At 46.6% G+C, this 17,608-nt stretch overlaps 1 protein-coding gene across 2 annotated transcripts; it reads left to right on the forward strand.

The window, feature by feature from the left end:
- Nucleotides 1–2,204: 2,204 nt before the first annotated feature.
- On the forward strand, nucleotides 2,205–17,218 carry LOC147627944 (uncharacterized protein At3g49055-like). 2 transcript variants are annotated; one of them, XM_086814918.1, is made up of 5 exons: nucleotides 2,205–3,868; nucleotides 3,945–4,021; nucleotides 4,129–4,240; nucleotides 4,335–4,460; nucleotides 15,865–16,689. In XM_086814918.1, exons 1-5 carry the CDS (start codon nucleotides 2,459–2,461, stop codon nucleotides 15,883–15,885), a joined length of 1,746 nt encoding a protein of 581 aa, XP_086671044.1. In that variant the 5' UTR covers nucleotides 2,205–2,458; the 3' UTR covers nucleotides 15,886–16,689. The 2 variants fall into 2 exon arrangements, with proteins under 2 accessions (XP_086671044.1, XP_086671043.1); XM_086814917.1 differs by lacking the exon at nucleotides 15,865–16,689 and adding an exon at nucleotides 16,746–17,218 and having other exon boundaries at nucleotides 2,208–3,868.
- Nucleotides 17,219–17,608: the final 390 nt, after the last annotated feature.

Genomic DNA, 17,608 nt, shown 5'->3' on the forward strand with positions numbered 1-17,608 from the left:
CATGCATTCATATGCATGCACACACACGTGCATGCGTACATGTACATGCAGACACCTTCAAAGAACACACATAAACACACACACTCATATGCATGTAGAGACACGCACATGCACACACATGCGCGCGCACACACACACATGCTTGACACACAACATATACATATAGCACACATAGATGGCGTGTAATCAAGACTGGGACAATGATCTAAGGCACATTTGGTAAACTATGATGCTAAACCATGGTCGTGCAAAAAGAGAAATTTTCTTGCGTTGGGGTGGCCTACTAGAGGGACTAGAATACCATTCCGTTGTCACTATGAACATAACACATGCTATGTATGTAAGGAGCACACACATAAGTACACGTGTGTATCATATACGTGTTAGCACACACATGATCCAAAACAAAAGACCAAACCATGATATTTATGAAAACAAGAGACTATACACTTCTTTTTGGAGCATGGTAGACTTAATTTTGTATGTCCATGAGCTGCGATTCGACTCTCAATTTTGGCCAAGCGATTTGCAGCAGTTGACATGTAGAATGCCATCGCATCTTTCACCCATGAAGTGATGTAGTCCTCCTTTGTGCACGTCCTAAACACCTCTTCAAGATCATTCCATGCTTGCTCCGCTTTCAAATTTTGTGCATGCTCATATGCTAGCCGATTCCTCTCAAATTTCCTATCCTTGTCATGAAATCTTTTTTCTGCTTGTCTTCTCCAACTGCTTGCATTAGGATGAGGGAATATGCGGCTTGGGCGAGATGCCATTTGCTTGTTGGTTGGACGACCAACAATGCGTTTAGGGATTTTAACTATTAAGCCATGCTTTTTTCGGAGGTGCTCTTCCATCCGAACCCTCTTTTCAATGAAGGCTTCGCTCGTTGGACATAGATTGCTTGCACGACATTGTCGAACTAGCCTCCCATCTGGGAGTTTAACTTCCACATATGGTAGGGGGATGCTTAATACCCCCTCTTTTCCATGTGGAGCTACATCTACTGATTCCAAATTTTCATGCGCATTTGGTGCAGCAGCCATACCCATGGTAGCCTCTAACTTTTTTCGTGGCCTTTTGTTGAGGCTATTGGGGGCAGCCCCTTCTTCAAATGTCCCACCCAAAATTGGTGATTTGGGTGGAGTTGAATCTTGCTTCTTATCCAACTCATCTTCCTTGCTTCCTTGCCCTGCAATGTCCTCCTTTCCTGGCTTGCAATCATGCTGTCCAAGAGCCTTCTTACCCTTGCCCTTGCAATCTTGTTGAGGGTGAACCTTCTTACCCCTGCCTTGTTGATTTCTTGGTGCCATGCCTAAAAAAAGTGAAGCTCGATGCCGAAATTCAACCTTGAATCCTGTGTGTGGAGAGGCTTGCAAGAGCTTGACTTCAATTGAATTGTAGAATGAGATTATGGAGTAGGTAGAGGGATGTATGGGAGATTATGAAGCAGGAGTTTACGAAGAAGCTGATTATGATAAAGCACATAAGTACTTATGGAGCAAGCAAAGCATGTAAAAGAGAGGGAGCACCTGCTGAAAACGCATGTGTGGGTGTATGGGAGAGGGAGAGATCGGGCTTTCCCTTCCTAGAATAGCTTGTGGTAGGGACTAGGTAGGTACCCACCCGTTTTACCCGGTGGCCAGGACTACCCCACGTGCCCACGTTCACCACTGAGTTCCCCTGCCACGCCAGGTGCCATGCATGCAGGAAATCTCCACGTCATGCACCACATGAGGAAAAATCATGCCATGTCAACGTTGGCCCGAGTTCAAAACGCTTGAACGGCCCAGATCCTGTCCCCAAACCCCGCCCACTTCCCAGCCGTCGATCCCATGCTTCCAACCCGTGTGACTTAGTCAAGAGGCTGACCCACGACTTGCGAACCTGTAAAAGTAGATAATATCTGACTTAGTGCCATCGTTTGTGCCAACAACAACACGGGTTGCATGCAAGTGACCCGTTGTAGTAGGTAGTAGCCCCGAAAATGGTGTAAATGGACAAGTGTGTATGTTTTGGGAAGTCTCTCTCTACTCGCTAGATATGAGGGCGGTTTTCCTTTCGTAGTGTGGGACTACCCACATACACGATTAGTGGCACGCCACTAATCGACCGTGGGTCGGGGCTCTAAGGCTGAGTTTGAGTTCTTATAACATGGCCGTTTACACATCGAGTGAAAACGTCCCGGCATTCCGAAAACAGGACCATTTCCCCGACGAGGGCCGAGTAGGAAGTCAAACACCGACCTCACAGAGTCACTACCATTAATTAATCACGGCTCACTACCATCAATTACAATCTACAACTATTCTTCGTTTTATTACGATTGCTTGTGCGATTTCTGTAGATTTGGCTAGCTTGATTAGGGTTTCAGTGACGTCAGAATTGCCTGTGCAGAAGTCGCTGTAACGCTAGCGCTGCTTTCGTTGCGAAATTTTACTCTTGCATCCTCCTGTTCATGGCCACGGAAAGTGCTTTCGGTGAGGAGGAAAGCTTGAGCGACCTCGAAGACGATGAGACCCCGGCAGTTCTACATGCTTCTGCATCTGTTTCCAGCCAGAACAGCTTGAAGGCAGTGCTGCAGGAGCTTGAAGCAGAGAGGCAGGCAAGGAAAGCAGCAGAAACCACGAGGACCGACCTGCAGGCCACATTCTCACGCCTCAAAACCTTCACTTACGAGGCCGTGCGGCAGAGAGACGATGCAGTGAGGCTTAGAGAGGAAGCGGAAAGCTCCAAAAAGGACCTTGAAAGTAAGCTCAGTGAAGCTTTGCTACGGAGGGATGATGCCATTAAGCAGAGAGATGATGCCTTTATACAGAGAGATAATGCCATCAAATCAAGAGATGAGATCTCTCTCCACAAGGATGTTGCTATCCATGCCAGGGACTCCAGCAGATCTGACATTGAAGCTGCCGCACGGTTGCTTGTGGCTGGAGCTGACAGCATCACCACTAGAGTTAGCTCCATCAAGATCTTTGACCGTAACCTGCCACGGCCGTCTTCACATACTGGAGTTGCAGCCATTGCATATGGCTTCACAAAGAGAGCTGAAGAGATAGTAGATGAGTTAGTTAGACACCAGAACTTGGCTGCCATGGACAGATCTGCTATGAGAGAGCAGATGGAGCAGCGCCACTACCAGACTGCCATTGAAGTCTCTGAGCTGGAGGCATCTGTACAGATATTGAAAGATGACTTGTCAATGAAAACCTCTGAGCTTGAAAAATGGAAAAACTTAACTGCCGAGAAAGAAGGAAGAATCTCTGAGATTGAACAGATGGCTTCAGATAAGCTGGTTGCAGCTGAAAAGGAAACCCTGGCGCTGATGAGTGCCTTGCAGTCAGCGGAATCCAAGATAGAGAATGTGAAAGCCTCTATCAAAGAATTGTCACGACTCATTTTCAAGGCACATGAAACTCTTGCAAACCATGCGGCTTCATTTTTCCCCACACAAACACATTTAACCAAGATTCTCTCTGTTTCATCCAACAGTGACGAGCCCGAGGAAGGCATCCGAAATTGTATAGACAGGTTGAAGGAGGTTGTGGAGCTTTTCTTGAAGCTAGGGGTGACTTGGAAAGAGCATATAGACCTTAGAAAAAAGGCGTTGGAGGATTCTGAGGGCACGATAACTAGACTTATAGTTGAGAAAAAAGAAATCACAAATTTCCTTAAAAGTGCTCTTGCTATCAAACAAGAAATGTTGGAGGCAGTTTCCAGGCTCAGTGTGGACAATAACCATAACTTGAACACAGTAACTAAGAACAGGGAAGTGAGAAATGAGAGCGTTGGATCGCCCCGTGGTTACCTTAGCAGGACCGAGGGCTCTCTTGGCGATGAGCTTCAGATAGGGGAGGCTATTGGCATGGTATGAGATTACACATCTCAGTGATGTTTTTTCTGAAGGTGTGTCTTATCATTGTCTTTTCCTTATGTATGTACAGGCTTCTGCACTAGAGAATGAAGTTAAAAGGTCCAGGCAGGAGATTTTTGAGCTGCAACAGTTTTTAGCTGTTGCCAGGTATTTGCATTCCATTGTAAAGTTCAATTCCTACACTGCTATGCCATGCATTTCAGCCCATCTTATGGCCTCTGATTGTCATTAATTTTGGTTCCGACTATGATCAGGGGTGAGGTGGAGTGGCTAAGAGTTACCTCTGAACGTCAAATGGAAGAACTTTCGGAGAAAACAGCCAAAATACAAGACCTTGAAGAAAAACAGTTCCTAGCACAGGAAGCTGTATGAAATTGTTGATCTTTAGAGTGCTGAATTAACTTCAAAGAAGCTGGGCATGAACATCTGAACCGTTTCTGGTCTTGTGTTGTTTTTTAAGATTGAGGGTTTCAGGACAGACTTGGCAGCAGCAAATGAGGACATTTTTCGCTGGAAGCAAGCTGCTTCAAAAGAGGCTGAAGCTGGAGCTACTTTGTTTGAGGAGGTGGAGAGATGTCAAGAACAGGTAAACTTCATTCCCGAGAGTAGATTTTACAGTAGTTGCAAATTAAGGCTTGGCAAGGGTGGCATATGTGTGCACGCATGTGTGCATGCATGCATTTGTGTGTGTGAGAGAGAGAGAGAGAGAGAGAGAGATCTTTTATTGTCTACAAAAGACCCGAAGGGCCTATGAGACCATGAGTAATATGACATGGGTATACAGTGCCATGGAAAAACTAAAAAAAGGACGTGAAAACTGAAAACTGAAACGTGAATATATAAGCCTCCTGATGGCAGATGTGGCTATGGTGAGGGCATGTCATGTTGTTGGAGAATCTCATGGATCTATCTTTGTGTGGTGGAGATCCTCGGTGCTCTAGGTTGGGGGCACCTGGCACATAGGATGGAGTAGGCCTGCCCACTTAGGATACTCCTCCCGGACACAAATATGGCCCTTGTGTATGGATGGGTTCCCCCGATGATTAGATCGTTCTTATTAGTTGAAATAAAAATGTTTGCTTGTAAGCCAACTACGACCCTCCGAGGAGGTGAAATGCTGAAAAGGGAGATTGGGCTGGTTCTTGTAAAATAACCATCCATCATGGATGGTATAATGACCCAGTCTTGGTTGTAGGGCCGATCTATACTGAGTCCCGAATTCCAAAGAATCCTTGTACTGTGCTTTTATATTGTCGAGATCTTTCCCTTGTATTTCAAGCACATTGGACTCCTCCAAATTTTGAATTGTGCCTTTATGACTTATAGCATTGGCAACGGAGTTATTCTTGCTAGAAATGTGTTCAGTCATACCTCCAAGCTGTTGGAAGATTTGACTCCATCTGGCTTGTCTATCGCTCCATTGGGCACTAGGCATGTTTTGCAACCATTCAAGTTCCTGATGATCTGTCTTAACTGTGAACTCTCTTCCGTAAATGCTTAAGAGCTTTCATCACCCCCAATAACTCCTTGTCATACATTGAATAGTTCTTTTCCGCATCATTTAGTTTCTAGCTATAATAAGCCATTGGGTGCCCTTCCTGCTCTCTGGAGGGCAGCTTCTATGGCTAATGTCATGTGGATGACATGTACATGCTAATTCGAGAGCTAATCCCTGAAGCGCAACAAAATAAATAGAAAGTTTAGGGCATGAGCCAGGCTCAAGTATGTGTAGGAGAACCCTGGAAAAGGACTAGAGGGCTGTCAGCTGCAGTTACTATAGCTGGCCGACACAGATACTGGACAATAGGTCGGCTAGGCCTCTTGCATTGTCACGTGCATCCCGCACTTGGATGCCACGTAGACATTTCTGTACAGAAGGTGCAGGAACTGGGATGGTGAACTGGTCCCATGTGAGCCCAGCCCGGGACGAGTCAGTCAGGGATCCATCTCAGTTGTCCGAGGTCAGGTGTGCATTGTCCTGCACATGAGTCTAAGGTCAGGTGTGCATTGTCCTGCACATGAAACAGTGCCAGTCCGCGCTGAGTCTCCCTCTGGAATGATGTCAGTGACTGTGTGTATCGGGTATGGTACCGGATGCCAGATCACTGAGTAGTTAGCATTTAGAACAAGGGGCCAGCCTAGAGGGCTACCCCAAGGCTTAGTGTGGGCATGGGGATGGTGTGGAACCACCCCCATGAGGGCCAGGAAGGCCCTGGCTGAACCCACCAGCAATGGAGGGGCTGTAGGACAGCCCTAGGACAAGCTAAAGGCAGATTCCGGGAGTATACAGCCTTTGCAGGGCTGTAGGGCAAGTATGGGGCAGCCCATACAGGCTGCCCAGCCCTAAGGAGGGTTGCAAAAGCCTTGTCCAGGCCATGAGAAGCAGGCGCTTCATTCTCAGCCTGCTAGGAAAAAAACGCAGCATTTAATGTGATTTATTTCAGCATTTTATGCTGAATTCCAGTCGTGGGAGCATTAAATACTGGCCGCCTAGCTTTGTGCTGGCTGACTGCTGCAGTAGGAGTACTATATAAGGGAGAGCCCACAATCCCATTCATTCATCTCAGATTTCACCAAGAGCTCAAGCATAAAGGAGCTAGACAAGCCAAGAATGTGCTAAGCAAAGGGGTGAAGGACTACAGGTCAAGGGCAGGGAATTCCCAGCCAAGAAAGGTCATTTTGTGTATTTTCTTTTAGATTTACATCATTCTAATAAAGCAAATACACCATCCGTGGTGGGGGCCCTATAGAGGGTATTTGGGACCCAATACTGTGTCCTCTCTCTCTCTCTCTCTATCTCTATTTTCTGCACATCTTCATTCAGTTTGTGCGTTAATTCCGTCGCGAAAAGAGTGCTGATTTCTGAGCATTGAAGTTACCGATTCTTCTCCGAAGCTTCCGCTTGTTACAGTGGTATCAGAGCCTACTTCAAGTACAAAGGTTCAACAAAGAAACCAGAATTTTTTCTCGCTCGTGTGGTTGGTTTTTAGATGCCGATGGACTACCCCTTTCGGAGTGACTCTGTCCCTCGAAGGACGGTTGGTTTTCAGCCTTCGGAAGCCTCCGGACGTCTCCCACACAGATAGTGGATGGTTAGATTGCGTTCCGGAAAGGAAGTGCATTTTCCTGCTATGGCGAGCTTCGACGACGAGAGAGACCAAGAACCATGGGACCAGAGTGCACTAGGCAGCCCAGCTAGGGCACCAGCCTTGAGTGTTACAGACATGTTCCAACAGATGATGCGAGCAATCGCAGAACAGATAGGCAAGTTGGATGAGTAGAAGGCGCAGATCTTGGCTCTGGAAGAGCGTACCCGTTCTCCAGCGTCGCGTTTTCCATCTCCTCCTCCCTCTCCTTCTGTATCCCAGATTCCAGATCCTCGTCACAGGGACCCTCTCGCGGGGTCACAGCCGCAGCCAAGCTCTTTGCTTGAGTTGTAGATGCGTGCATTGGAGATCCGACAACGAGAAGACGAAGCCATGCGACGCGTGGAACACGAGCGTTACCTCAAAGCATTGGACGCCAGATTGACACCGGCAGCACCCTCGAATCATTTTCCCGAGAAAATGAACTTCAGTAAGTATAATGGTAAACTCGATCCCACAACTCTCTATTCATGGTTACATAAATTTGAAGCTTACCGGTTGGTACTTGGAAGGTGAGGCCATTCCTTGGTGGACTCAGTGGGCTCATGCCCACACAATATTAGGTATGGCAGCTTATGTGTGGGACGAGTTTGTCCGCGACCTTAAGCAGCGGTTTCTACCGCCCCACTACCTTGAGCGACTCGAAGACGAGTTCAGGGGAGCGCGTCAGAATGCGCAACCAGTCCTTCAGTTTGCCAATAGAATTTCGACTTTATGTCTGCAAATAGGCTTTTCTGATATGGACAAGAAAGGGCAGTTTTTGTATGGCCTTGACACGCAAATCCAATGGGAGGTGCGTTTGTTTAGGTGAGCCACCTTTGAAGACACACTCTCGCTTGCGTAGAGTGCAGAAATGAAACATAATGGTGGCAAGCCCAAGACTTCCCAGCCGGCTTCTCCCAGGGCTACCGCCTCGAGGAGCAAAGGCCAGAACCCGACGGGGTCTTCCCCAGGACAGAGCCCGGGAGCCTCTGGCTCCAAGAACAATGCGTCTAAGCTTACTCCAGACCAGAAAGCGGAGGTAGGCAAGACAGATAGCAAGTTGAGTGCTGAGGAGCTTTCTCAGTACAAGAAGGAGGGTAGATGTTTCTTTTGCCATACAAAAGGACATACTTCTCGGGATTGTCCGAAGAAGCCTCCAAAGCCCGCCGCCGCTGCCTCCATAGCTTCCGTGGTGAGCTCAGCTCCCACACAGACCCCAGCGGCTACCCCTAGTTCTTCAAACCCCGGTGCTTCAGTTGGAGCAATTATTAGCTGGGAGCTTGAAGATAAGCAGAAGGGCGCCCATGACTAGGAGTATGAGCGCAATGAATTGCTCAAGTCCTTTGGCTACATAAGTGGCCAGAGAGTCGTTGTCTTGTTTGACAGCGGCAGCACGGAGGATGTGGTCACGGAATAGGCCGCTAGGCGTGCCCGTTTCGATCTGACTTCGGTGGACAAACAGGTTGAGGGTTTTAGCACAGGCATGACAACGAGCGTCAAGTATGAAGCTCTAGGTGCTAAGTTAGTTATCCAGGGCATAGAGTTTGTGCGTGATTTTATGGTTGCCCCTCTTGTAGGAGCAGACATAATTTTGGGTATTCAGTGGTTTCACAAGTTTCTTCCTGATGTCAAGTGGGACAAGCACACGTTTCAGATCAATCGGAATGTGTCAAACGCCCCGGTGACCATTAAGTGTGAGCCAGGAATTCCGAACTTTTCGCTCATAAGCAACTTGCAGGCTAAGCGAGCAGTTAGGAAAGGCGCACAGTGTGCGATGATTTACATCCAGACAGCCCAGACGGTGGCCAGTGCTTCCGAGAAGTACTCGGTTCTCCATGAAAAGTTCTAGAAGATTTTTCTTCGGGACAGCCTCCCTCCCTTGCTCCCCCCGTCAAGACCGGAGAGAGCAAGTTTCCCTATCGCCTTTCCAAGGCAATGGAATCGGAGTTGGACCGCCAACTCCAATAATTGTTGCAATTTGGCTTCATCCGCCCCAGCGTGTCGCCATTTGTAGCACCGATCTTATTTGTCAAGAAGAAAGATGGGTCTTCCTGTTTGTGTGTTGATTATCGTGCGCTCAACAAGCTGACTATCAAGAGCAGATTCCCAATGCCTCGAATTGACTATATTCTCGAGAGGCTGAATGGAGAAAAGGTGTTCTCGAAACTGGATTTAAAGAGTGGGTACCACCAGGTGCGGATTGTGGAGGGGGACATCCCCAAGACAGCCTTCCGTACAGAACGGGCCCACTATGAATTTGTGGTCATGCCATTTGGCTTGACGAACGCCCCAGCTACATTTAACCGCATGATGATGCGTGTTTTCCGGATTTGATTGGAAAGTGTGTGTTCATATTTTTGGACGACATACTGGTATTTTCAGCTACGGTTGAGCAGCATGACGTTGATGTGGAGAAAGTTCTTAAGTTGCTGGAAAGCAATGAGCTCTATGTCAATGAAAAGAAGTCGGAATTTTATCTGTTCCAGGTGCATTACTTGGGATATATAATTAGTGCTGAAGGCATTCGACTTGCTAAAGTGGCCGAGATTGTCAACCGGGAAGTACCTCAGACAGCCTATGACATTAGATCCTTTGTGGGTATATGCTAGGCATACTCCACCCACATCGACAAGTTTTCTGACCTCTCGGCAGATCTCACCGATCTGCTAAAGGGAGTGAAGACAAGAAGGCAAAAGATTCGAATGACTCCACGAGCGTTGGAGGCATTCCAGAACCTCAAGATGGCTTTGTCAGAAGCGCCTTGTTTAGCACTTGTCTCGTGGGACGACCCATTTCCGGTGATCACCGATGCGAGTAACATCGCAATTGGTGGTGTATTGCAACAGAATGGTCATCCAGTAGCTTACATGTCTCGTAAGTTACTGCCCGCCGAGAAGAACTACTCAGTCTATGATCGTGAACTCCTAGCAGTTATACAGGCCTTGAAACATTGGAAACATTTTCTGTATGGCCGTGACTTTGAGGTGCGCACTTACCATCAGACATTACGCTGGATGCAGACAATGCCAAGTGCACAGTGGAGTGATCGACAACACCGTGGAGTCAAATACTCGAGCAATTCGGTGGAATGATTGAGTACCTTCGAGGAAAGGCCAATCCAGTGGCCGACGCTTTGAGCAGGAAGGGACAAGTGTCTAGGATTGAGACCACTAGACTTGATCTTGTTGGTATAGGACTAGAGGACATGAAGCACACGTACGTGGATTCCGAGGAATTCGGTACACAGTGGGAATAGGCATTGGATGCCACAGGACCATGCCACTTTCTGATACGCGATGGTTGGCTTTTCTACAAAGGCCGACTGTGTGTCATGAGTCGTTCAGGGCAGACTCCATGATGCCCATGACGCCATTACAGGTGGTCATAGGGACATGAATTCGACTCTGGAGAAATTGGAACGGCAATACTATTGGCCAAAGATGAGGTGTGATGTGTTTACATATGTACAACGCTGTGACATTTGTCAAAAGCTGAAAGCTCCTCATGGAAAGAAGATAGGGTTGTTACAGTCCTTGCCAAATCCTGAGGGTCCTTTCCAAGACATTTCCATGGACTTTGTCACGAATCTGTCTCCCAGTCCGAGTAAGCGTAATACGCAGTGCTTAACTATTGTTGATAGGTTTAGCAAATTTGTTATGCTTATTCCTTGCAGGGCCAATGTGACCGTCGAGGATGTTTCCCAGTTGTTCATTCGGCATTGGTACCCGATTGGCGGGATTCCTAGGATCATAGTGTCAGACCGAGATGCCAAGTTTACCAGTCATTTTTGGAGGGCATTGTTTGATAATTTTGGTACTAAGTTGAATTTTTCCAGTGCATTCTACCCACAGACGGACGGCCAGACAGAGATATACAACCAGTTGGCCTTTGATGTGCTGAAGTGTTATGTCCACGATCAGCAAGGTAAGTGGGAATCATATTTGCCTTTAGTTCAAGCTGTTTTGAATGATTCTTTTTCTTCAGCTCTATTGGCAGGACTCCATATGAGGCCGCATTTGGAAGACCTTTCCAGTCATTGTTGACTAGGATCTCGTCTTCAGTACCTGAAGCGAACAGAGTGACGGAGTCTTACCAGGAGATTTTAGAGTCAGTAAAAGACAGATTGGCTAAAGCGCAAGAGGCCTACACTCGACAGGCCAATAAAGATCGAAGGGATATGAAGTTTTCGGAAGGGGATTGGGTTTATCTTCGGATTATGAAGCAAAGATTGAAACAGGTGGGCAAACGATGCCCAAAGTTGGTCTTTCAGGAGCTTCGGACCTTTTCCCATCAGGAAAAAGATTAATGAGGTGTCTATGCAGTTAAAGCTACCTTCGAGTTGGACTATGCACGATGTATTTCATGTCAGTTGGTTAAAGCCATATGCAGGTCCTATCCCTTCAGAGGTCAAAGACGAAGCGGAATCAGACATTGTTGATGAAGTAGAAGTTATGGTTCCAGAACAGATCCTTTTGCACCGTTTCAAGCATGGCTCAGGCCGAAGACTACGACAGTTTCTCACGAAGTTTCAGGACGGAGGAACCCATGAAGCGGTATGGCTCGACAAAGAGTTTTTCGAAGACTATCCGGTGTTATTGACGGATTATTTGGAGGCTATGCAGCTTCCGTCAAATTAAGTAGAAGGGGATGTCATGTGCATCCCGCACTTGGATGCCACGTAGACATTTCTGTACAGAAGGTGCAAGACCTGGGATGGTGAACTGGTCTTGTTAGATCACCGTAGCACCACTACGGGCGCTACCAAAGGAGGGGACGGCCTCTGGCTCACCACCCAGCCACAGAGGAAGAATGAGGATTGCCCCTCATCCCCCAGGCTATATAGTGTGTGGCCTGCCGTCCACTCTAGCCTGGCCGCCCATGACTCTGCATGGGCATCCTCTCTCACTGAACCTCGGATGGCCACGTCGTTGACGCTAAAGCCCCGTCTGGCCATCCGGTCTGCCGTCGGTCACAGGCGTTACAGCCTACGTGACAGGTCCCATGTGAGCCCAGTCCAGGACGAGTCAGCCAGGGATCCATCTCAGTTGTCTGAGGTCAGGTGTGCATTGTCCTGCACATGAAACAGTGCCAGTCCGCACTGTGAGTCTCCCTCTGGAATGATGTCAGTGACTGTGTATCGGGTATGGTACCGGATGCTAGATCACTGAGTAGTTAGCATTTAGAACAAGGGGCCAGCCCATAGGGCTACCCCAAGGCTTAGTGTGGGCATGGGGATGGTGTGGAACCACCCCAATGTGGGCCAGGAAGGCCCTGGCTGAACCCACCAGCCATGGAGGGGCTGTAGGACAGCCCTAGGACAAGCTAAAGGCAGATTCCGGGAGTATACAGCCTTTGCAGGGCTGTAGGGCAAGTATGGGGCAGCCCATACAGGCTGCCCAGCCCTAAGGAGGATTGCAAAAGCCTTGTCCAGGCCATGAGAAGAAGGCGCTTCATTCTCAGCCTGTTAGGAAAAAAACGCAGCATTTAATGTGATTTATTTCAGCATTTTATGCTGAATTTCCAGTTGTGGGAGTATTAAATACTGGCCGCCTGGCTTTGTGCTGGCCGACTGCTGCAGTAGGAGTATTCTTTCAGCCCTAAGCACTGCATAGGAACACTTGATGGAAGAACAATCAGCATAGACAGAGAATAGAGAGACAGAGATGGCTGTATATTCAACATATTCATAGAGCACAAAAGGTGCATGAACTATGGCCTTTGGCCTTCCCAAAAAGGATTACAAAAATCTAATCTATGACCAATCTCCACTTGGAGAGAGATGATCAACAATGAACTCTATCATTGCCTTTTATAGGCCCTTGTTAGCCAGACCAACTTGCCGACTGCTGTCGGCCAGCTTAAGGGGACATAAAAACCATATAATCACCACCGACCTGAAATAAACCTCTGCAAAAGCTTGACCAACTTTATCTGTGTCCACACAAGGTTTTCTTGAGCCTGTTTGAGCTTGGCTAGTGTCCTAACCCTAATGTTTATCTGTTGCAAATTAGGGATGAGCTTGGGATTAAGCACAGCGTGTGCATGCACATGACATGTTGTAACTGATTGGGGACCCAGAGCGATAGAAAAGACAATTCAAACATACCAAACAAAGTATGAAAACATAGCAGAAGAACCACAAATAATATAACGACACTGCATTGAGCTGGAATGGCCGGCCCCCCGAAGGAACTTCTTTATTCAGACAGAAGCTTTTACAAGAAACCAAGGTGCGGGTGCGAAAAGCACCGGATTTTCCACAAAGCATCAGTAGAACTCTTGCCCAGATCTCTATCTAGAGCCAAGATACAAACAACACCAAAGGCTGTCCAAAACAGTCACATAACCAGCCCCAATCACGGCTCGTTGTATGGCTAGATCTGTGACTAAAACAGCAACTGAGAAAGCACGGACAGTTGTCACACGTGTGGCTGCTGTATGGCCAGTTTGCAGAGAGAAAACTGCTGCTGCTTTTCATTCGTGTGGAAGTACGGCTGTTTGTACAGCCAACTCTAGGGCAGCCCCAGCAGAAAGAGAGAACAGCAGCTATCGCCACTGTACGGTCAGCGCACATGAGAGAAAGAGAACAACCCAGCTGCTGCTATGCTTTTTCCAAACTTGCTTCCCAAGTTTTACCTAGGTGCCTCCTCTGTCCAGGGATTCATGCCCAAAATAATAATAGTCTGGCCATCCATTCATTCACATCTATCTAATTCACATCACATCTCATCACATCTATTCACCTCGTCTGCCTGTTATGTCGTGCCAGGACACTGGACGGGGACGCTCCCAGTGTACCGTTGTTGACTTATAAACCTTATAAGCCACCCTAATGCATAAAATCCCATGTTGCTCATGCTCTATAGCCATCTTTTAGGCCAATCTTCGCTAGTAAATGCTTCAGCTTTCTTCTGTGGAAAATCTGGTGCTTTTCGCACCCGCACCTTGGTTTCTTGTAAAAGCTTCTATTTGAATAAAGAACCTAGGGGGGCCGGCAATGCGGGGTCGCTATATTATTTGTGGTTCTTCCGTTGTGTTTTCATACTCTGTTTGGTATATTTGAAGTGTGTTTTCTATCGCTCCGAGTCTCCGATCGGTTACACACGTACTTCGTAGGAGTGTCCTCATCTTCTCCTTCCTCTTCCCACGGCTCCACTTTAGCTCGCTTGTTTTGTCAGAATATGAAACGGATATGAGACAAACAATTGAGTGCAGCAAGACTCCACGATGAAGATGAGCAAACGCAAGAGAGAACCACCATCTTGAAAAGGCAGAACTAGGTGTGGAAAAACAAACGTAGAAGAGAGAGAGAGAAGTTGTATGAACTCTGCTCTATATACAAGATCCGGTGATACAAGATGTGTGGGGGCCAGGGGTGATATTTATATCACCCCTCAGTGCTGGTCGGCTAGCATAAAATCAGCTGACAGCACGTGAATGTCCACGACTGCATAAAATAGCAAGTCGGCCAGGCCTGAAAACAGCCAGCCAGCACACTACTACCCCACGATCATAGAAATAGGGGAAAATACATGGAAAAATGGAGAAACACCTAATGGGCGGGCACACCCACAACAAAGGCCCTAGTGTGTAATGTACAGACAGGAGATGAATGCTAACAGGTCCTAGACTTCGTGTTGGATCCTTTGTGCGGCTCCACTTTAGTTTGCTTGGTCCTCCTAGACTTCGTGTTGGATTCTTTGTGTGCGAATTCGGCCGTAGCTAGTGTGATGAACTGTTGTAGCATAGCGGCATCCACTACAGCTTTCTTTTTTTGAGGCACAGCGAGTTACTTGGATTGGAGTGAAGCTTAGTGGTAAGGGAGTTAGAGTGAGGACCTAGAAGCTTGAATAGAATCCATGATTGTCAGAACACAGACCATGGAGAGGAGGCTGCTTCATGAATGACAAATTTATAGATACGGGAGTGCCTTGGACAGTTGAGATAGCAAAGCAAGGGAGAGACAATTGAAGAGGAGGAAAATGGAAATGGAATTCACCGTTGCTGTCATGGAAGCGAAGAAGAGCAGGCTGCTATAGCAACAAAGAGAGGAGAGAAGGGTTTCTAGATCATGTGAAGAGGCTTTACTGGAGACACAATCGTCGAGAGCATGGACAAATTTCATGCATCACATGCTTTCATTAGAGAAAAACGCATCGGGAGGTCTTAGAAAAACAAAAACAAGTTCAAAAGGCTTTTCTATATCAAAATAAAGAACACTTCGTCAGAGTTAAGTATATGCAGGCTGCGGTCAAAAAAAGTGTGCTTTTTTGACACTAAAACCACATGCGGAAAAAACGACTCATTTATGCTTTAAATAAAAATAGTGGGGTGTTTTTTTTTCGGAAAGCTTTGCACTAAAAACTTGCGCTAATTCAAGTGGTTCTTTTCCCTCAGGCCACACGTTGCTGTACGGCTGTGTAGACCTGCGCATAGCATACCCTTTCTGTACGTCTGCAGCCTGCCTTTGGACAGGTGTACGGACACTTAAGCTCATGCTCTGATACCAACTTGTTAAACCCATAGATCGGTTTAGGCATGCTCTGATACCAAATTGTTACACCCAAAACATAGGGGTAGGACAAGCATGATTAGCAACCAAATTAAAGGGGTTCAGGTTAGCTCTAGGACAAGCATGATTAGTAACCAAATTAAAGGGGTTCAGGTTAGCTCACCGTAGGTCCACCCGGAGCACAAGGCCCAGACCTGTGTTGTCCCAAACCTAGGCACAACACGATAAAATACAATAGTCAGTCACCTCACTTATATAGCCACATAGACCTATAAATAGCTGTAATTTATGGAATAACACTTATTAACCCAAATAAGCCCATGTAATAAGCGTGCTGCACTTATCTTCAGGTTTATCTAACCGAAGATTAGGCCGATTAACCCTGCGGTTAGCATCAGGTACGTAACACCTACTTACGTCTCACGTTGCTATCTGCATTTGAGCTACAAACATGGTTTGCATCATTGGCATGTATATCCTGTCTTGGGCTGGGATCTCTATGTTGGGCAAGGGCCCCCCTTGTCAAATTCTCCCTCTCCAAAGGATGAGGTCTTATGCTCAAAGGTCTGTTTGCTGTACTGAAAGCAACTCAACCATACAATGTCTGCACACAGCACTCTGAAAAGAGATTCTGTCAGCCGGTCTGTGTAATGATCAAGCGTCCACATAGACATGGCAACGGGTTCTGTGCCTTCAAATCTCAATCCTGCTACGCAACCTCAGTAATCTTCACCTCAGAAGGAGATGTCCGTATCGTCAATATTATGAGTATGATTGCAGGTGCAGTGAGACTGCAGGTACATATGACACTGTTGATGGGAGGAGCTAGGCGCTTTCTCTCTCTCTTTTGAACATCTCAAATGCAAGTGCCTGAGTGGAGGGAAACCCAATGCGTTTAATGAAACGAGCCTCCCCCTCTATCTATAGTGTATGGGCCACCGGAGGGCCACTGTGACTGATCCATCATTTCTCTCATTGGAACGGTACAGGTGATGAAAACAAACACAGACCATTTCCGGAGTATCAGCATATATATACTTATATAACATATGTGAGATATCTTTTTGCATAATGCATATTTTAATAGGCATACTAGCATTTTTGTAAGGTGTGGTGCCATGAAAATATGCCAAAATTGAAATTGAGTCTCAGATCGACGATTTTGTAATCTGGCATATTTCCTTTTTTTTTTTTTTTTTTTGCTTGCTAATGAGTATGGGACCCTAACCAGATTGCTGTCCTCAAAGAGCAAACTAGTCAACTCAGAAATTCATTGGAAGATTCCAACAACAAACTGCTCTCGAAAGAGGAAATGGCGGCTGCTGCCATTGCTGCACGAAATGCTGCAGAGCGGTCTCTTCGGATTGCAGATGAACGTGCAGTGCAGTTGCGGAAGAGGATTGAAGATATGGCAAGGCAGTTTGAGCTCTTGGAGGGAAAGGATGATGGGGCAACTCCCCTGGGTTGGTTTGATGCATGCTGGCCTTACCAGTGGGTGAGAGGTAGGCTTTCTGATTCACATGGCAATCCAACTCCTCGACCTGGAGCTGAAATGGAAAAGCTATTGGAGCCTTTTGTGTAGATATATAAGAGCCTCCAATGTCTTTTTTTGTTTTTCTTGTATACAATTGAGGGAAGATGTTCTTGTATACGATTTAGGGGTGCATTTCCCCTGCATATATATACAGCAAAAGTTATTGTCAAGTCTTTCAAATCCAATAATGCGCCCATGCATACGAGAGAGAGGTTTGATGGTCTTTCAAAAGACCACAAGGTCTGTGAGACCAAGATAGTACATGGAGTGTATTTGAACACGTAGAACAAGAGAGGGTTTTCAATATGCCTGCCTTTTGACTTGTTTTTTGAGGAATGCATCACAACGAGGACACCAAGATAATACATCAGTAGTGTGTGTACGTACGTACATACATACATACACATACATACATACATACATACATATATATATATATATATATATATTTTGTGTGTATATCATTGGTTTTATAGTCAAAAAGCCAAGTTTAAAAGAGTGAAAAGAAAGGAGTTTAAGGTGCTTTATCTAGGCCTTTCTGTAATAGCAATGTAATCCTG

The sequence above is a fragment of the Cibotium barometz genome, chromosome 20, assembly GCF_041138505.1.
Source record: "Cibotium barometz isolate CiBa-2024 chromosome 20, ASM4113850v1, whole genome shotgun sequence".
Taxonomy (NCBI): Eukaryota; Viridiplantae; Streptophyta; class Polypodiopsida; order Cyatheales; family Cibotiaceae; genus Cibotium; species Cibotium barometz.